The 20,229-nt window shown below is 42.8% G+C and overlaps 1 protein-coding gene across 2 annotated transcripts in view; it reads right to left on the minus strand.

Annotated features, from left to right (window-relative positions):
* PDGFD (platelet derived growth factor D) overlaps nt 1-15,098 on the minus strand; it is a 142,908-nt gene extending 127,810 nt beyond the window's left edge. The window contains exon 1 of one of the 2 annotated variants that reach the window (XM_075081991.1): nt 14,600-15,098. In XM_075081991.1, coding sequence (XP_074938092.1) covers nt 14,600-14,729 — 130 coding nt within the window. In that variant the 5' untranslated portion in view covers nt 14,730-15,098. The remainder of the gene's footprint in view (nt 1-14,599) is intronic. The other variant, XM_075081986.1, reaches the window with a different exon arrangement.
* Nucleotides 15,099-20,229: the final 5,131 nt, after the last annotated feature.

The raw sequence follows: 20,229 nt of genomic DNA on the forward strand, positions 1-20,229 counted from the left end.
TAAACAAAATGGAAAAAAAAAGAAGAAAGAATATTCACTCTACACTTGCCAGGTAAACTGAAACCAAGAACAATGAAAGTGAAATTTCTGCACAGCAGCAACTTAAGTCTCAGATTTTGAAAAAACTGCTAACACCAGCATTTAATCAACTAATAGAATATAGAATATGCAGGTAAATATAGAAAATGCAGGTACTTAATGAACTACATCTTACTGTGATATGGTTGCAAAACTTGAGCTGACTTCAAGAGATAGAAATAGTTCTACAATTCCATACATAATTAAGAAAACAGCAATATTTCAAGCAGTAGAATTTGACAGATCTCAATGAAACAGCATTTTGCAGTTATCCAATACCTTGTGTTATATCTCACAAAATATTACATTTTGCTCACATCTTCAAATAAGCTGTCATGATTTCAAATGGGTTTCTTTTTCAAACTAGAAAGCATGCCTTTTTGATTAACAATGTTTTTATTACACAATCGAGCCCTATATTTAAGAAAAAACTCCCTCAAAAAATAATCAGAGAAGAATTTGCGGATTATGTGAAGATTCCTGCAGAATAGTCTCCAGAGCATAGCAGCCCCACCAGCATTCAGTTTCAAATGCAAAAATCATGTGACATCAATTCTTCAAAACAACATAGGATTAGAAAGATATTCATTGAAATATAGAACATGATTATAGCTGAGAACAACACATTTATTACTGTAGTATAAAAGTTTTATGTCAAGACAGTTCCAAAACTGTAGAAGCAAAAAAGCGTGACCTGCTTTTCTATCAGAACAATAAAAAGTCCTGTACAGAGTTTATGTAAAAGGTTGTAGGGCCTGTTAACAAAATTTTATCATTTGCACATCTGAATTTGGAGTTAGGTCCCAGATACTCAGAGATGAGCATCAGCTTAGATCCCATGCATACTACCAGGGATAGTGGAACTAAAGAAATTTATAACACTTTGCACTTATTGGAGAGAAATCCTAACTAGAAGTGAGATAGGATCCTCCTCACTGCCTGATAATGTGATTTGGTTCATAAAGGCTTCTTTTCAAAATACAGGCAAATAGAAAAGGATTATTCTGAAATTATTCTGGGAGGAAGAGCCAAAGGAATGAAACACAAATGTTACAGCATAAAGGCTCCATGTTATCTTTAGAATGCTCTATGGAAACAGAGCTATTTACACTAGAATCAAGTAACACTGAATGGCATTTGATTACCTTTCTACAGATAGACTAGCTGCTACACACACAGATACACATACAGAATCACACAGACCAGAAACCACCATTTCTCTCTTAGAAAAACAGGATGCAGGAGAAGGTTACAGAATATGGTTATGGTCTCAAAACTAGGTGCTTGAGAGCACTGGAAACTAAAAAATCTGTCCAAAGAAGCCCAAAGACCTCTGCTTAACAACCCCATCAGTGGTAGCATGAATGCAAGTCTGAACTACCTTTGCAGCTGAGGATTTCTCCATGGGGAGGGCAACCAAAGCTGTCTGAAGTGTATTCATTACATTCTAGTGTAGAAGTTGCCAGAATAATCACAGGGAGAGACAGTAACCACTAGAAGATAACACAGCTTATAAAAGAAAAACTCATTATTTACATGCTTAAAATAAGATGTCATCAGCTGCTGCCTCAGTGTGGACTGAGTGATCCTGATGGATTTATGAGACACAATCCTAGACACTGTTTTCTTTCAAGATTCCTCAAGCATATGTTTCTTTATATACAGGATGGTCTCCGGATATCAGATCTAGAGGAAAGCACACACGAAGATGCTGCCTCTCATGTTTTCTGTAATAATTCCATTCATCCTCTGCCAACCACAGGGGAGAAAAGCCATAATTGTTTTCTATATAATTCAACCAGTTCTACTCCTTCTCTTCTCTCTACTCTTCTCTTTTCTCTTCTCTTCCTTTCGCTTCCCTTCTCTCCTCTCCTCTCTTCCTCTTGTCAAATATGAATCCGTAGAGTATGAATCTAGGAATACCAGCTAATGCTGGAAACAAGGACCTCGCTCAAACTACAGTAGCATTAACAGCTTCATTACAGTTCGATTCCTCTCAGCAAAGATGTCTAAAAATTGTCAGCCTAGTGTGGAAAAAAGATTCAGTCTAATGTGGAAATTAGGTGCTAACTAAGTCACCTGAACACCTGAACTTTTGCAGCACAAAAGTTGTAAATGCTAATCTATGTATTTTATTTATCATTCATTAGGAAGAGGTGAACGGTAGCTAAAATCACACTACGTTAATAAGGTCACAGTTACAGCAAATTACTTTTGTACAAATTAAGTACTATCACACAATACTTAAAACTGCATTATTCCTAGTCTTGGGAGTAAGGTGAGGAGAGGATCTACACCCACTGTTCGTCTTCCACGGGAAGTGAAAATGGCACACACTGATACAAAATGACACAAAAGATGTGCCTCACATGAGGAGCACATGGACTGGCTCTCCCACGCAGCTCAGTGAGGAATACAAAGGCTGAACACATCATCTGTTTCTCTAAGCAAAAGCTGCAGTACCACATGAAGTAACTGCAAAAAAGTCACATTTGGCAATATATCGGATTGTTTGCTGACACAGGGCTAAGCTGTGGCTTTGTTTCTTCGGGCAGAGGGGAGTAGGCAGGAGGGAGCCCCATCCAGCGCACACTGGAACAAGGGGATCCCCTTCCAGATTTACCTGTAAGACATGGAGCAGGTACTTCAGTATGGAGTAGGGATGAGTCTTAACACACTATCCAACTTCTTCCAGCCTCTCTGCCTTAGTCATTATTTACAATGACATCCTTTCTACTGCACTGTGTTTGTACACCTGAGAAGAAGATTAACTGGGAAACCAAGGCAGGGCTGCAGCTCCTTCCCCATCTTCCCTCTGACATTCCATACATGGCTGGTCATGCACATGCTCAGCTAACATGGTTTTTACCCTTTAATCCTGCTATGTCTGGCCCTACAATGAATCTAACAAAAAGACAGACAACATTTTTGGTTCTCCTATTTTCTTTATTTTGTACATTTAACAAGGCTGTGTAGTCAATTCCACTTCGTACCTAATGAGACTTTGAATTTCATTTTAAAAATACATTTCAGTTTAATCCCACATGTTTAGTCATCTGGCAGTGTTGGTTTTCATCCTGCCAAGAACTGAAATAAAAATGTCTCTGTTGCTAATATCTTTTTTTTCTTCTTTTTTTTTCTAGTTGCCTTCCTTTGCCTTATTATAAGAGAAAATATTTGGCAAAGGTCTGTGAGGGCAGTGCTTCGTTTTGAATGTAGTAAATGGGTGATTTGACAGGTACTGGAAATCTTCAGCTTTCAGTCTATTCTCAACTCAGTTTTTCTGGGGCTCAGATATCAGCATCAAAAAATCAAAGTTTATAACTTTTTAATAGAAATGGTGCATATGTGCAGGAAAAAACATGGGCATTCCATGTGAAATCATTCAGCAACCATTATGGGTATGAATTCTTTATTAGTATCTATCATAAGCAAGCAGAGTGTATCTTGGATGGGGCATGTAGCTTTCTAATAGAAGTTCAGCTAAGTCCCTTGTGGGAGTAGCCTGGGTTTCTTCTACTCAGCTCTTTCAGCAGGCCCACTCACGGTCTCTGAAAGCTGTGCCAGCTGCTGCTGTACAGGTAAGAACCTCTGTCAAAACCAATTTACAGAGCTGCCTGGATTCGCGTGCTGGCATTGGACCCTCTGTTTTATCTGGTAATTTGAAGAAATTTAAAACTGGCAAAAACATCAAGCCATCAAAATAATCAAAATGCTGTGAAGTTCATGATGTCTCCTAAGTTTAGGCTTTGCTTTAGCCACAGTAGATGTAAAATAAAGTTAAAAAATCGATGATACTGATTTATAATAAATAAACAAGGAAATGCTTGTCTCCTACCCATGGAAACACAAGGAAAGCAGTACTTGCAGTGACCAGGCTGGCTATCCTGTCTAGAAGAGGTAGCTCTGGGTATTTCTGTTCTGGTCTGGCTAATCATCTTCAAAGGCCTTCTTGAAAATGAAGCGCTAGAAATACACTGTCAAAACTACAATGATGTGTACTTAAATTTGCAAACACTTCATTACAAAAGCATTTTTAGAAATATATTCTATCTCTCTTCTGATAAAAATAACAGGTGACACTTTTTTTCCTCAGTCAATATTTTGACTAACGGCTTCCCTAGGGTAAGCTGAAAAGCAATCCGCCTGACAAGGCTTGACTTTAGGTCCTGCAAAAGATGGTGATGGCACAAAAAATAGAAGTAGCATCAGGAAACAGCATTGTCATTGTAAGGCTGCAGAGAGAAAATGTGAGACAAGACCCTTCTACAAAAATAAAAGGCAGCACCTGCAAGCCTTGAAAAATATCCTGCATGTATTGATAAAAAAGACTTTAAAATCATTCTTCAAAAAAATAAACTGAAGTGGCATATCAAGTCATTATGATTTCTTCTTCATGGCCCTCCTCTATTTCCTTATGCACTAGATGAAACTAAACCCAAGGAATGTGCAAAGAAACAAAAACAGGATAATAGCTTCCCCTGTTTTGTTCTGGGTTTTCTTTGGAGGGGAGACTGCTATTTAACACCCATGTCACAGGAGTCATTTTCAGGCAAGCATGTGAGATCCAAGATATTTGATTTTTATGCAGGACATCCCACTGCTGTTTCTTATGATTCTCTGTTCCTCAAAAATGGCTATCCACGTCCCCTGTTATTTTACCTCAGTATGTCACACAGCTCTGAGCCTGCAACAAAATGGCAGCAGCTCTGAGCAGGAAAGTTGACAGGAGGTGGGACAGCACAGGCAGCAAGCCCACAGCATTTTAAGGATGGCTGCACCCTGGTAAGGATCTCCAGTCTTTGCCCACATGTAATGACTGCAGTGAGTGGCACTTCTGCCCCTCCGGGCTGCCAGGCTCAACCCCCACAGTGAAACAGAAGGTATTACCATATACCGTTGCTGCCCACAGAAAAACGTCATCAAATGCATGAACACTGCGCAGTGAAGTCCTACTGCATGTGCTGTGACTGATTAGAGGACTGGAGAAAGAGCAAGCTGAACAGCCACACTGGTCCATTTCTCATCCTCCTCTGCTTGCCGCTGTGGGAACGACACAGGTCCAGGATCGGTCCTCAGATGCGCACTAGCGTATGGCATGAGGTTCCTCTGTGGTGAAAACATGTTTCTTTTCTGGAGTGATGCTTGTTTCCATGTTGACATGTGGCCAAGGGACTCATGTCTTGAAGTCTGTTGGGAGGCAGGCTGTATGTATGGGGATGGGGATGTAACATCAAAACCTGGCTCTGCTGTGCAGGTCCAAGGACAGACCCAAGACCCCTCGGCATCACTCAAGGGTGCTGCAAAGGTGGGGCTGTCACTGCATCCATTTCTCAGAGGCACCATTCAAGACACTCTGAGCGCACTGTGCTGTAAATGTGGTGTGCACTGTCAGAGAACTGACTTTGGAGGTGCTAATTATGTGAAAGCGGATCACATATATACTGGGTAGGAGCAGCCAGATTGCTACTACACGATGCAAGAATTTCATCTCTTGCTTAGAAGAAGAGGTTAACTTTGGCTCCCACTTTCCAGGATCTAATGAATGATGGGAATTGGTGAGAAATGCACACCGTGTCATTAAGCTCTCCTGGGTGACAGGTGTTAATTAGAAACAAAATAAAACCAAGTCTACCCAAGCAAAGAACTGTTCTCTGCCATTATGAGGATAGAAGGAGCAAAGAACATCCTTCTCACAACTATGTAGCCACCCTACCAGAACAACAGCGAAACATGCAGGCACAGGGGGTTTGGAGGCCCCAGGTCACACCGTATGGACAGCAATGAAGGAAACCAGCATTCCCCTGTGCTGACTTCCAAACATCTAGCAGCCTAACACAGCAACGTGAAAGTGACTTTAGCAGCAAGGGAACAGGCCTACCACCTGATCCAAGAAACACTACCGTAACTTTGGGGCTTTCTATCGATTTCGAAGTAGCAAATTCTCCGTAGGCTTCTGTGATCAGGTCTTAAACGTTATACTGACATCTGTATGTGTTAGTGAAATAATTCCTATCAGCATTTATCTCTGCTGAGGCATCGTGATTAATAAGAAAGAATAAGATAAGAAGCTATGTTGGTCCATTTCCAAAGAATCTAAAGGCATTATTAACACCTGCTTGCTGTTTTCACCCAACATGTCTGTCGCTGGTTTGCTAAAGCAAAGGATTTATTATCAAGCAAATTCCTGGTTGAAAAATTGAGGGCATAATAGTACATAAGGGGTTTCCAAATGCCACAGTATTTCTGGTAATCAGCATTCTGTGTACCTATTTTTATCCCTTCACTCTAACCAGTCTGGGTCTCTGCTTTATCCTCAATTCACTTTTATTGTGAGTCACATCAGACCAGAAATACAACTATGAGAAAAATCTTCTGCAACTGATCCAAGAAGAAACAACAACAAAAACCCACGCATATTACACTTGGAGCCTCTTTAAAACTAAAAAAAAAAAAAAAAAAGCAAACAAAAAACCCAGAAACAATGCAAGACACTGAAAAATACTGACAGGTTTCCTTAAGGTCTTGTTTAGAAATGTACTGCAGCTGAAGCATACTGTATGGATGGCACAGAAGATCGTCAGTATAGGAGAAAAAGCAGATGGACACATTGAACCCATGGGGCTTTGCTCTGTAATTTTGCTACACAATCTGTAACTACATCAGTTACCCTGATTTGGGTATTTTTCAGTGCAGGGACACTAATTGAGTATCTTAACTGTGGGTATTGTCAACTTTACATACATAAGCCCTTCACTACAAGACACTGAGGTGCTGGAGCGCATCCAAAGAAGAACAAAGAAGCTGGTGAAGGGTCTAGACCACAAACCCTATGAGGAGCAGCTGAGGGAACTGGGGTTGTTTAGCCTGGAGGAAAGGAGGGTGAGGGGAGACCTTATCACTCCCTACAGCTACCTGAAAGGATACTGCAGTAAGGTGGGGGTTGGCCTCTTCTCCCAAGTAACAAGTGATAGCACAAGAGGAAACAGCCTGAAGTTGCACCAGGGGAGGTTTAGACTGGATATTACGACAAATTTCTTCACAGAAAGGGGTTTTGGGGATTGGAACAGGCTGCCCATGGAAGTGGCTGAGTCACGATCCCAGGGGGTCTTTAAAAGATGCATAGATGTGGTGGATCTTTGGATGCACCATATGCATATGGACATGGTTTACTGGTGGACCTGGCAGTGCTAGATTAACAGTTGGACTTGATGTTCTTAAAGGTCTTTTCCAACCTAAATGATTGTAAGATTCTATGATTCTATAACTAACTCATCACTGAATTCCTGAACATTTTTTTTCATCCTGTATTAATTCATGTAAAGTGTGAGCCAGACCCTGCTGCAGTAAGAGGTCATGGAAGTTTTGTCATTGATTTCAGTGCAACAAAGGTCAACACAGCTATTTTTTGAAGTTTTTCATGGACCTAGTGTTTAATAAGTATTTTTAGAAAGTCTAACATCATCAAGTCCCAATGCACAGCAGGGCTAAAATACATTGGCAGGAAGTTTGTCCAGAAGGTAGAAGTGTGTCCTCCTGCCCCATCTCCAAGTATGCAGAGCTCTGTCTGCCAAAGCAGAAATACAGGACGTTGGCCTTCACAGTATGGGACACGGATCAAAAAGGAAGCATGAAACTGAAGATTACTCAAGTACAATAGGAAGCTTGAGATCATGTAGGATTTATTCACTACCAAAAATATTAGAGCCAAACCCGAACTCCCAAAAGAAAATCTAGTCAGTTTGACACTGTAAACAGGACATTTCCTTAGCTTTGTAAACAGGAGATTAATTTGGAACAAACTGCCAAGTAACCTAACACAATCCAGTATTTTAGCCAAGAGATCCTCACCAGAAGCAGTGATATAAGTGGTCTCTTTTATCCAAAATGTCGTATAACGCAATCAACCTCATAAATTTAATAGCAGGATTTTGAATACAGCTTGAATCAACTAACTAAAAGGAGTACTACTAAATTTTCCTGCATTAGTGGGCAAATTCTAACTGCAGAGAATGCCAACACAGAGCCTTCCTGGTATTCCTTAGGACTCATTTAATATCCTAGTGTCAAATCCCTGCAGGTCCACAAAACCACAGCAGGTGGGGCAGACAGCCCTTCTCTACAGCTGGGCACACACTATGAATATTGAGAGCTAACTCAAGGTGTCTCAGCTGGGTAAGCAAAACCGAATGTTGCTATACAAGGAATGGAGGAAGAAAGCACAGAGAAGGGACACAGCTGGGCCCACAGCTGTGGGAGAACCAGACTTTATGTTCCTGCTACTGATGCGTGTGGGAAGAGGGGTGAGAGTGCGAAAGAGGGAAAGCGGGACAGAAGAGACAGGGAAGGTGACCACTGCTTCTGAGGCAGGATGTCTTCCACCCATCACGCCCCCGCACCAGCTGCAGTAGGTGCCATTACAGAATGGTTCAGGTTGGCAGGGACCTCTAGAGGCCATCGTTATTGCTCTGGAGGCAACAAGGAGCTGAACATTTTGAAGCCTTTTGGACTCTGGTATCACAGGCAGCTGCCTCCTTTTCCTGTGATAAGAGCCAGTCCTGTAAGATATTTTATCTGCTGTTAAAAGACATCAGTCTGTAATTTGCAGCAGATATATTTTAATACAAGCAAGACTGGAGTATAAACCATACAAACTTCTGCTCCATCTTTTGTGTATATACTATTATTAGAGGTATGAAACAAAAGCCATTCCTTGTCCTTCTAATTTACTGTTCCCCAAAGGAGTTTCTTGCTGTATAAATAACACGTATTTTGCAGATCTGTTCCTTTTTCTGTAATATTTACACCCAGTCTGAAGGAGTGCCAGAAATGTAATTTAGTGAATTTGTATATTATTTTGTTGAAAGAATTTCTGCATTCAATAATCCTTTTCCCTATAAATTCCTTTTTACTTAATAAAAATTTTAATAACATGTAAATTACTTGCAGAACTTCCACTCGCAACCTGGAAAACTGACAAACATTTTTAAACATATTTGGTTTTTTCAACCCAATATCCATAAATAATGTGGCTAACAACATCATGTAAAGAGGATCTTAAGTACCTCAAAAAGTTAGGCTCAAATATTTGTCTAACAGTTCATTGTTCAACTAGGACTTCAAAAAGTTACATTACACCTGGGGTTTTTTTTTTAGTATTCTAAAAAAAAATCCCTGCCTACAATTTTTTTTTTATTTGAATGTTAATTTGGAACCAAGTATATCAAGTGTGCTTATTCTCATCTCCCTGTGCTTGTGTCCTCTGATTTATGCATTAGATACGTAAATATCCATGACATCCTACACTAGATAATTTGTAAAAGAATCAATGTATATTTATTCTGTGCATGCATGTAAATAATATGCATGCCTAAGATACATATGCATTATATTTTTAAAAAATTTTTATTGAATATTTGACAAATTTTGCGAACACTTGTACTCTTGCTTCATCATAAGAATTAGTTTTACCTACACTCTCTCACATATAAGCTATTTGAGCTGTGTTATCCCAGAATCCTATAGGACTCAGCTCTTTGACTTTAATCAAATTATAAAGATGCTCAAAGTTAAGGACATGTAGGATGTTATTGCTCTAATGATTCCTGTGAACTTCCTATTTATGTATATTCCTAGGTGTTTTATAAAACACCACCTCTCTGTGGGATCACAGTGAAAAAAAAACACTTAGTATTTTCAGCAGTGTACGATTTCGAAGAATCAAAACAATAAAATTATCAAGTTTCCTGTGCAAGCCTTTTGAGAATTAGCTGGCCTAGTTAAGCTTTATACAAATACAGTAAAAAAAAAAAAAAGAAGCATTGGGAGTGTTGAGAAACTCAACGCTGGCTGGCTGGAGAATTCAGAAGTGAAATGACTTCCACTAGATGATACACATTTGCCTGATAAAATATTTTTCAGAGCTCCTTTGGAGAGTTCCTCCACACTGCTTACTGCTGAGTCAGGGTTGGAATTCTCATGCAATATCCTTTGATACTTCCGTCCAAACAGTTAATTATACAGATAAGAGACGTCATCAAAGTTAAACAATTGTAGACCAAAGTGCATTAATACAGGTATATTACTGAGGTGGGTTTTTTAATATGATGAAGCCTGAAATACACATTTTTTTTTTTACAAAGCCTACAAAAACAATCAGGAAAATAAAGCTTATAAAAGCAAATTTATTTTAGCTATTTTCCAGTTGACACAATTTTATGTTACCAGAGTCCTTTAAATAAAAAACATGTATACGAGCCTAATATAAAAGAATTCAGTAAGTGCATTCCAAAACTGAGGTTCCTATACCTGTAGTGACACAAGAGCCATTTCAAAGTGGTATGAAAAAAAACCCAGTTATGTCTTTTCCCAGGAGCTGTCGGTTAACACCTATTTGGTGAGAGAATACTGCCCAAATCATCACATGCTTTTTTCTGTGCACAGGCGAGCACAGGGAAGGGGAGGGTAGAGTTAATGGCCCACATCCCTTTGGACAGGACATCAAAGAGCCAAAAGCTGTTGCCAGTTCCCCAGAATGATAAAGCAGAATTTTTCTTTGTATTTTGATGGCCCACAAGCAAACAAAAGTTTGAAAATTCCTAATTTTTTTGATTCAAAATGAAAACCAGAAACTTATCTCAAGTCATCTGATGTTATGGTTTCAAACCTACATCAGAAGATATTGAGTCCATGGCTTTCAGTTGATTTACATACTGAAATGACTCGACACAATGCTGCCTCTTCTCTTCTGCCTTTTAACTTTGGATTTTGAAGTTTAAAATATGTATAGTGATGCTTAGTCTGAGCATACAGACTAGGCACACTTTCCTAGATTGAGCATCCATACAGATGTTTGTTCAGTAACAGATAAGCAACTGATGTTAGACACCATACAGTAAATAATATTACTTAGCACTTTTTATCTCCAAGTACACATAAACAACAAAAATACTAGAAACAAAATAGCAGACAACTTCTAATTAGGCAGTAGTACCTGCATACTGCAAACTGGGAAACTGAGCCAAGGAGAGCAATGGAAGCATCTGGAAGCCCTCTATGTGTTATTCTGATGAACTTCAAAGGACTTAACAGGCAATGGCATTAATAAACACTTTCAGTAAATACCACTACATGTGCTATAAATGTGGCTGGCATCTCTGTGGCACTTTTTAAAAATTGATTAGTGCTACACTGGACAGCTGAGTCATCAATGCCCGTCCTTCCACTAGGACAAGAGGATGCCTTGTAAGCAGGTTATTTATATTCTTAATAACTTCAGCAGGAAGTACAGTCTGGTTAGGTTTGGTAGTCATTAAATAGCAATTTTTGTATGTGTTGCCCTTCATCTATAGATTTCTTCCCAGAGCAACCTCAGTCTTAAGTAAGAGCAATTACAAATAGGCAACCTCTTTTAGCCTAAAAGAACAAAGAGAATCTGAAATCACCATAGGGCAAAGGTCTGTTTTGGCCAGAAGCAAGACCAAGCCTCCATATTAAAGCTCTATGTATGCAGTATCACTAGTTTATCCTCCTTGAAGGTAATAGAAAACTGGAATCCAAAGGATCGTTTTCTTTTTTAACAAAATTGTGTAGGTGGTCTTGGACTTGCCAAGATACAATATTTTTTCAGAGAACTGAACAGACCTTGCTTCCTCTTCAGTATCTCTCTTAATTCCACAACATAATAATCATGAGCATCAACCCAGGACGTAATATTAATTTTTATTCCTGCTGTGCATTTTGAGAGAGACTGTTGGAACATATTACCCCCAGTGTACTGTGTCCTCTTAGATCCCATTCCATATTGTCATGTCTGCAAATATTTACAAAACAAAAAATATTGTCTGTCTCACTCAGCAATGCAACCCACAGGTCTTTAATGCTATTCCATATCAGCTCTTCAGACAAAAACAAGGCACAAGCACCACTGAAAATTATAAAAGACAGAAATACTTTTAGTGGCCTACAGCCAGCTATGGTCTAAACACTTTGCCTGTGAGCTCGTCACATGCATGCAACATTTGGAATACAGCTCATAACCTTTGGCAGCACAAATATAGACCTTTAGTCAACAAACGCAAGCAACAGTTTGGTTCATCTGAGTAAAGCCAGGATGATCAGCAGCTGATGTGCTTTAGATGCTGTGACCTGATGCCCAGCTCCACTGCCCATACCAGAACACACTGCCCTTTGCAGAGAAAAAGCAGAAGGATTCCCAAGTACAAGTAGAGAGCAAGCCTGCAGCGTGCTAGGGGTCTGCATGTGGTCTTCCTAGAAATGTGTTACCTCCTCAGTACATGGATAACATCTGCTAAAGGCCTGCAGAGACATCTGACTTCAGCGTGGGTGCGTTTCACTATGCCTGTAGGCTGCAGGCCTAACTAGCATGTGGCCCAGGGAGGGTCAAAGGCAGGGCGTAATTTCAAACAGATCTGCTGCTTTCAAGCAGCCCCAGTACCAGTCCACCACGGTACCCAGAGAGTTCAGCTGCTACAAGTTGTGGAAGATAATTTTAAGGGTACAAAGCTTAATCACAATGTAAAATCATCACAACTAGGAAAAGAGCAATTAACTAACCATTTTACATAGGCTTGTTCTCTTCATCACTCCAAGAAGCAATTTTACCACAGGATATCCGTGGAGTAAAACACCTATCACACTGCCACTAAGCTGAAAACTTGATTTATGTTAGGGGTTACTGATTTCTTCACTGACTCTACAGAGAAGATCAGAGTAAAACACATTTTGAATTTCTAAGTAAATCACTGCAGTTTTCTGCAAAAAAGCTTCTTTGGAGTTTGGCATGGAAGGAAGCTGGCTTAGCTTTGTTCAGAGACGGTCTCAGTTCTTCTATGAGTTTAAGATGGGAGGTTAACAAGTCACGAAACTTGATAAAATACACAGTAGTTTTAAAGGATAACACAGAAATAATGGATGTATGATTTTATATAGATTTTTCTTAAATTTGACTTCTGAGACAGAAGGAACTGCAATTCTGTCTTGTTTCCAGACTCACTATCTCAACTCTAAGAAAAAGCCTCTTCTTCATCTTCTCTATGCCTTCTTTCAGGACTACGAAAGGCATACAAAAGATTATTAAATTCAATATGGCTCCAAAGCTGAAACAAAAACATCTTCCTAAATCAACTGTATACTCATTACACACATTGTATACATGCTGAAAAATAAACACTGCCAAATAGAGAGTACAATCTAGCAAATGGCTCAAGTGACTGGATTCTTAAAAAGGGTTTATAAAATATATAAATTCTGTCAACTGGAAGATGTTAACTTGAAGACTGAACTTGAATCTGTTCATTTTCAGGGACAAGATTTTGCATTTTGCTCTGCAAGACAGTACACTGCAACATGCAAGAGCAGGTGCTCCACCTGAAGTTGGAACTCAGCTGAGGCCCATCACCCTTCCCAAACCAAAAGACCTGGTTTTCTTTATCTTTAATCATGAACAAGTGGATTCTGAAGGTGAATTTCTGTGGTGTTATTTTTATGCAGCCTCCGCATTCGTTCACCACAGGGCCGCAGCACATGGCCACCCTGACTGCTCACTTGAGGCGCCTGCGTCCCACGCAGCTGTGCTGCAGACCCTCAACAGCTCCTCAACTGTTGAGGATACACTCTGCCACAGCTTGCAGCAAGAAACATGCCAGAGTGCAAACACCAAGACTGAAGCCACCCTCCCTACCAGGCGGGCAGTGTCCAAAAGCCCACAGTGATGGTGTTCACCATCACTGGGCATCCCATTCCTACCAATGGTGTGGCTGGCACATGGGACAAGGCTGGTCTTCACAGGGAACTGCACAGCAGACCCGGGCGAACATCCAGCCCCAGCCCCAGATCTTCCCGCCAAGGCAGCCTTCCCCCAGGAGGAGGCACCCCGAGAGCCATCACAGGAGCCGAAGGTGGCGGAAGGCCGCAGCGTAGCAGGGCGAGGAGCCGCGCTCCCGCCAAGCGCCCCTGAGGCGACGGCGGCGCCGCCCGCGTGCCCTGCCTCGCACGCCACACACCGGCCCTGAGCCCGGGCAGGAGCCGCCACAGACTGGCCGTCCTCCCCGCACCGCCCCCGGCGTCGGCTCATCGAAGGGACACAGGGGACGACGGGGCCCTCGGGCGCCGAAGGGCGCCGGGCGTGGCCCTGGGCGGCAACTGGGACCGAGCGCCCCGCGCTGCCTGGGGCGAGGGGCCGCCCGCAGCCCGGAGGGGACGCTGCCGGCACCCAGGAAACCCCATCGAAGTTGCCCTGAGAAGTTTGGGGCCGCCCGGCGAAGCAACCGCCGGGCAGAGCCGCCCCTCAGCCCAAACCTCCCTCCCGCCACCCGGCCACACGCTGCCGGGCTGACCCCCGCCGGCCTCCCCGGGACGGGACCCCCGCCCCGCCGCCCTCTGGGGACGCGGCCCCCTCTCCCCGGGAAGGGGGGACGGCAGCCCCCGGGGCGCGCCCCGGGCGCGGGGCTGTCTCTGCGAATGCAGCCCTTGGGAATAAAGAAGACAGAGGGACACTTACCATCTCGCCTGATATTCGAGGACCGTAAGGCTTTTATAGATCCGCTCTGAGCAGGGGCAGTGGTGCCCTGACGGCTGCAAAAGTTCGCACAGACGACAGCGTAGAGGAGGAGGAGGATGAGCAGTTGCATTGGGATCCGCTGCGAATGGGTCCGTGCCTCTGCAAAAAAACCCGGCTCTCCCACACCACGGGTGCTTCCCTCCTTCCCTCTCTCGTGTTCTCTCCCCCTTCCCGGACTTTTTGTTTGTTGTTGCGCGTTGCTTGTGTTTGGGGGAGTTGTATGCAGGAGGGGAAAAAAAAGGCACAAAAAAATAAAAACCAAACCCAACCCAAAAACAAAAAAGCACGCCACCCGAAACAGCAGCAGTCACAGCTGCCGAGTTACTCTCCGAGCTGCCCCCAAACTTCTGCACGCTGAACTTTCTGCTGCGTTTCTGGGGCCGGCCGAACTCGGCAAAGGTGAGAAATCGCGGGCCGGTCCCGCCGCCCCCGCCCCTCGGCCGCCAGCGCCGTGCCCCACGTCGCCGGCGGGGGGCTGCCGAACCGCGCCGCTCCGCTCGGCAGGAGCCGCCGCCGGGGTGTGGAGCGGCGGGAGCGCCCCGCGCTCGGCGGCGGGGCCGGGGGAGAGGCGGCCCGGGGGAAGGGGGCGGCCCGGGGGCAGGCAGGGAGGGAGGGAGGGAGGGAGACGGGCGGGAGCGGCGGGCGGGGGGAGGCAGGGAGCGGTGCCCGGGCCCTCCCCGCGCTGCCGGCCGCGCCGACTCCGGCCCGGGCAGACAGTGGCGGGAGGGGTAGTGCAAGCGGACTGGCCCCGGTGCGGCGTGAGCCTGCCCCGCCGGGGGCGCGGCGCTCCGCCGGTGGGCCCGGGGGAGACGTGTGCCGGGGCTCCCTGCAGCAAAGAGGCCACGCACCCGCGTGTCCCGTCACCCTCGGGCCCGCCGCGGCCACGTCGAGGTTGTCCGTGGGGCTGGAATTACTCAAATGGCTGAGTTGCACCAGGGCGGGTGAGGAGACGCAGTGGAATAACTGGTGAAAACACATTGGCTGAAGAAAACCTGCAGTTGTCCTCGGGAGAAATACATAGGCTCTTCTGTCGTGCCAAACACTGCCCAAAACTTTTCATAAAAGGGTAATTCCTACTAATTTAGACCCTCATCAAATTGGGTCTGGTATGAAAAGATTGTATTATTGCCTGGAAGAGTTTAGGTCTAAACGAAAGGTATGTGAGGACTGTGATCAGATTACTGTTGTAACACTTTTTTTTTCCCCTTGCAACAGCTCCAATGAAAATAATCAAGTGAAGACATAGAAAAAGGAGTCAGGTTTTAACAGTTCTCTAATAAAGCCTTACCTACTCAGTTTATTTCTTAAGACACTTCGTATAGTCTTAGCCACTCTAACAAATTGTAACATGCTGCTGGACCTTTAACAACATGAAACAACACCTCACTAGTAGAACAACGTTGATATGGTGGTCTATTAGGAATATCGGATTGGTCCTGGTACACTCAGAGGGCTGCCTCTGCCTATATGAAATGTTTTCTCCAAGAGCGTGTTAGGATGGCAATGAGACTGAAACATCTTGTATGTCTTAAGGAAGCAGTAGGGTGCAATTCCTGTTATGCATAATTCATGGTTCTTTATCTCTTTCATGTTCCCCAAAACTGACAGTGAACCTAATCCTGCTCCCACGTGGTGGGTAATGGAAAGGCTCCAACAGTGCTTTATCTGTGAGCAGATGTGCCTATATTTTAGGTGCCCATTTCAGGGGGGAAACTGGGCAAACAGAGGGAAGGTTGCTGATCCAATGATGCTAACAGAAGCGGAAAGCCAAATAGAGGACATACACCAAATGAAGATAGGGGGAACTCTGACGGTGTCTTCTGTTCATCCAGTCAATGGGTCTGCTTCTTTCCAATTACGGTACAAGGAACTGGCAGAAAGCATCAATAGGATCCCAGCTACCTACCTCTTCTGAGTGCAGGTACCTTTTAAGATAAAAGGAGGTGGTCAATACCTTTACCACAGCCCCATGGTGAAGTCCTTCCTTTCTCAGTGCCCTCAGGCCCTCGTTCTACCTTAGACTCAGGGAGCTAGAACCCATAATTGCTTCCCTGTGGGGGAGTGCAGTGGCCATTTTAAGCTGGTAGAGGAGGAAGGGAAGGAAGGACAGATTATCTTCCATCCAGAAGGCAGACAAAAGGTGTTTTGACAGTATCTGAGCAGCTATATAATTCAGTCGAGAAAGGGCACTGTTTCCATGGCTGTTCCTCTTTCTGTACCCAGCTTCACCCGTATAAACTTTCTCATATAAAATTCATAAAACATCCTAAGAGCTGAGCCTGGAGCTAATTTCATGTGGTGTCTTTCTGGCCCTATGCCTCCCTGGCTGCACAGGTCCGGCTTTGACACGAGTGGAACAGGCTTTGGCCAAAAACACTCCACAGCTGTTTGGCTGATGTGCTCCCTGGCTTAATAGAATCTGTAAGTTTAAACTTCCTCAAGCTGACCAGGGCTTAGAACTGAAGTTTTCTCAGCGTTCTTTTTTTTCCTTTTAAAAACGGTACGTACTGTTGTGGCACATAAGATGAAATTCCTGTTTCTGTAGCAGAGATACTTGTTGCGTAGAGAACTCTCAAGCAAAACAGCATGGGGCCTCATAAATTAGGCAGTGATGAAAGCAGGCAGGTGGATTCCACCACCAATGGTTTTGATATGTATCAAGAGGAACTGTGTGTAACTACTGTCATACACTCATGGTACACTTCTGTTCTGCAAAGCACGGGATGCTGCCATCTTTGTTCTAAAGCCAAAAATATTTTTGTAGAAGGGATGAGTCTTTTTCTCAGGTCAGAAAACAGCCAGGGAATATTACTGTGGGGTTCCAAATAGAGGCCTAGCTCTATCAATTGTCAGAAACTTGTTTTAGACCCAGTATCAAAAAATACCAGATTTTTCCACTTGATATACAAGTGTACAGAAAGTTTTTGGGATAGAGCCGCCAAACTGACATGCATTGGTAGACCTTTGTAAAAAAGTCTGCATTTCAATGACTGTTGCTACAGCTTCTGAATTCACTTTAAAAAGCACTAAACCCCTATAAAACAAAATAGTATATTTATAACAAGGTGTCACAGAACCCCATGTCAGAAGGTGAGAAGTTTGGATTATGCTCAGATAGTTTTATGAGCAGATCACTGGATCTTCACTTTCTGGAGAATATCCTAGTACATTGGCTAAACTGTATTCTAAGGTATAACTTAAAGCATCAGGTGGTTTCTATATGAAAACCTACAGCAAATCAGGGTTACTGCATAAAAGGACATACTAACGTATAAGCGCGACGACCTAGGTAATTACAAATCTGTCAGCCTGACTGAGATCCTGATAAAATAATGTAACAGTTGATATGAGACTCAATTAATACAAATTAAAAGGAAAATAATATAATTAATGCTAATCAATCTGGAAAATCTTATCACGCTAGCTTGGAAATCTGGTTGACAAACAGAATAGCACCAGATTACAGCTTTCATAAGGCATTTGATTTGGTACCACAAAATTTAAATCATATGAAATGAAAGTCATGCATGTTTTCAAAACTCATTAAATGACAAGTTTAAAAATGTTTAATGAAAAGGGAAACAGTATTAAATGGATTCTTTGCAAGAAAGCCCCACTTAGGCTAATTTTTGCTTCTGCGTTGATTTGCATTTCCAACAATGACCTGGGAAAAATGTAGTCATTACTCATGACATTTGCAGATGACAAAAACCTTGGGGGAGTAATAGGCTGATTTATATTAATGGATTTATATGGAGATAGGCGTGTAGATACCAGGTAGAACTGTAAAGCTGAGCCCTGGCATAGCTTATGCTTTAAAATAGCCAATGGCACCACTACCCAGTGCCTGTGGCATCCATCTCACCTTAATTTATTCTTCTGAAAGTTCCTGGTGTAAGCCAGTCTTGTAGGTTCTCATTGCTCATGGAGAGAATTGGACACCCATCAGAGGGCACTCTAGCCCAGCGGTTTTAGGCAGTTGTGCTAGGATGGGATAAATTGTTTTCTGGAGGGTCCAGTTTCTCTCCACTGGATATGGAGAGAGAATAGAGAACAAACACATTTCTAGCTACTGGATAAAGTAGTTAATCCTAGAAAGCACAGATGCAGAAAAAATTCTGGGGGTGGATTATCAAGGAACTCAATGGGCTACAACCTTCTCTGTTAGCATTTGTTGGCTGGGAGATGCTCCAGTGTCATACAGTTTGTCCATGGAGCACAGATGTGCTGTGGGTCCACCTCTTAGAACATTGGAAATCTAAGATGATTAAGTAGCAAAACCCACGATCTTTGTGCATTATCATTGGGATCCTTAGATATTTATTTATAGAGGGGAATATCAATAAGAGTAGGGGCACTATGCTTTCTTCTGTTATTGTTAGACTGCTATATCAAGTTGCTGTGAATGTAGTCTAAAAAAGGACCATAATAAAGTGAAAAATACTGAGGGGAAAACCACAGCATTGGTTAGAGGTTGAGAGATATGCCATTCAGGTAAAGCTTAAAAATCACAAGTCATTTAGCTTGTCAAGGAGAAACTCAGAGGGGTCACAGCTACCTCCCAGAAGTAGGATATTGATTCTAGAGGGCTATTCTGTCAGTGGACAATGACATGTCAAGGTGAAAGTTGGAGTTTGACGAATTAATATTAGAAATAAAAGGCATACTTTTCAGTGTGGAAAGCCATGAAAGTATCAAAGTTGTATATTCTTCATCACTGAAAATTTGAAACGCAAGATTTTATGTTTTCCTAAAACCAGCCAAGTGGTTTCAAGCTGTACTTAGGAATTCGTGCGGCCTATTGATCACTTCTAAAAGGTCTGTAAAGGAGACAGGGAAAAGCATGTTCATATGTACTGTACTACAAGTCACAGATGAAATTTCTAAGTGGTTCTGCAGTAGAAATCCAAGGTTTTATAGAAGTTGATAGGAGTTTTGGAAGTCTTAGCTGCGAATGTAATAAGGCATAGTGTTGATGCCCAAGGTGGACAGCCAGAACCTGACAACTAAAAAATAGTACCTCCAGGGATTAATTCAGGGCAACGCTGATTTCTGTTATATAGGAGGACAGGCAAATGATGGCAACAACCTCATCCCCTGGTTTATAATCTGTGAATGATTTGAGAATGAGTGTAGAGCAGGATGGAGAAACATCTCACAATTGCTAAAATGTGCATCTTATATAAATGAGTGTATCCATGATGGCAGAACAAAGGAAAGCAAGGAAAAGGTAGACCAAAGCCATTATGTGTCCGGAATTAGAAAACAGACAGAGCCGTGTGTTGCTAATATAATGCCAACACCCCACAGGCATGAAGACACTCAGAAGAGGAGTGCAGCACAGTGATCCATGGCCCAGATTTACTATCTGAGCTACAGGCAGCAGTTCAACAACATACAGAGAAAATCCCCAGTGAAACTGATCATTTTAGGTGTAGAGATTATCAAACACAAGCCCAAGCACTGCTGCCTGGTATCACTACAAACTTGGCATTGTTTCATGGGAACCCATGTTAAAACACTCTGAACATTAGATCTGGGCCACAGACCTGCAACTGGTGCTGCTGTTT

Source organism: Phalacrocorax aristotelis, chromosome 1, assembly GCF_949628215.1.
Source record: "Phalacrocorax aristotelis chromosome 1, bGulAri2.1, whole genome shotgun sequence".
In the NCBI taxonomy this organism is placed as follows: Eukaryota; Metazoa; Chordata; class Aves; order Suliformes; family Phalacrocoracidae; genus Phalacrocorax; species Phalacrocorax aristotelis.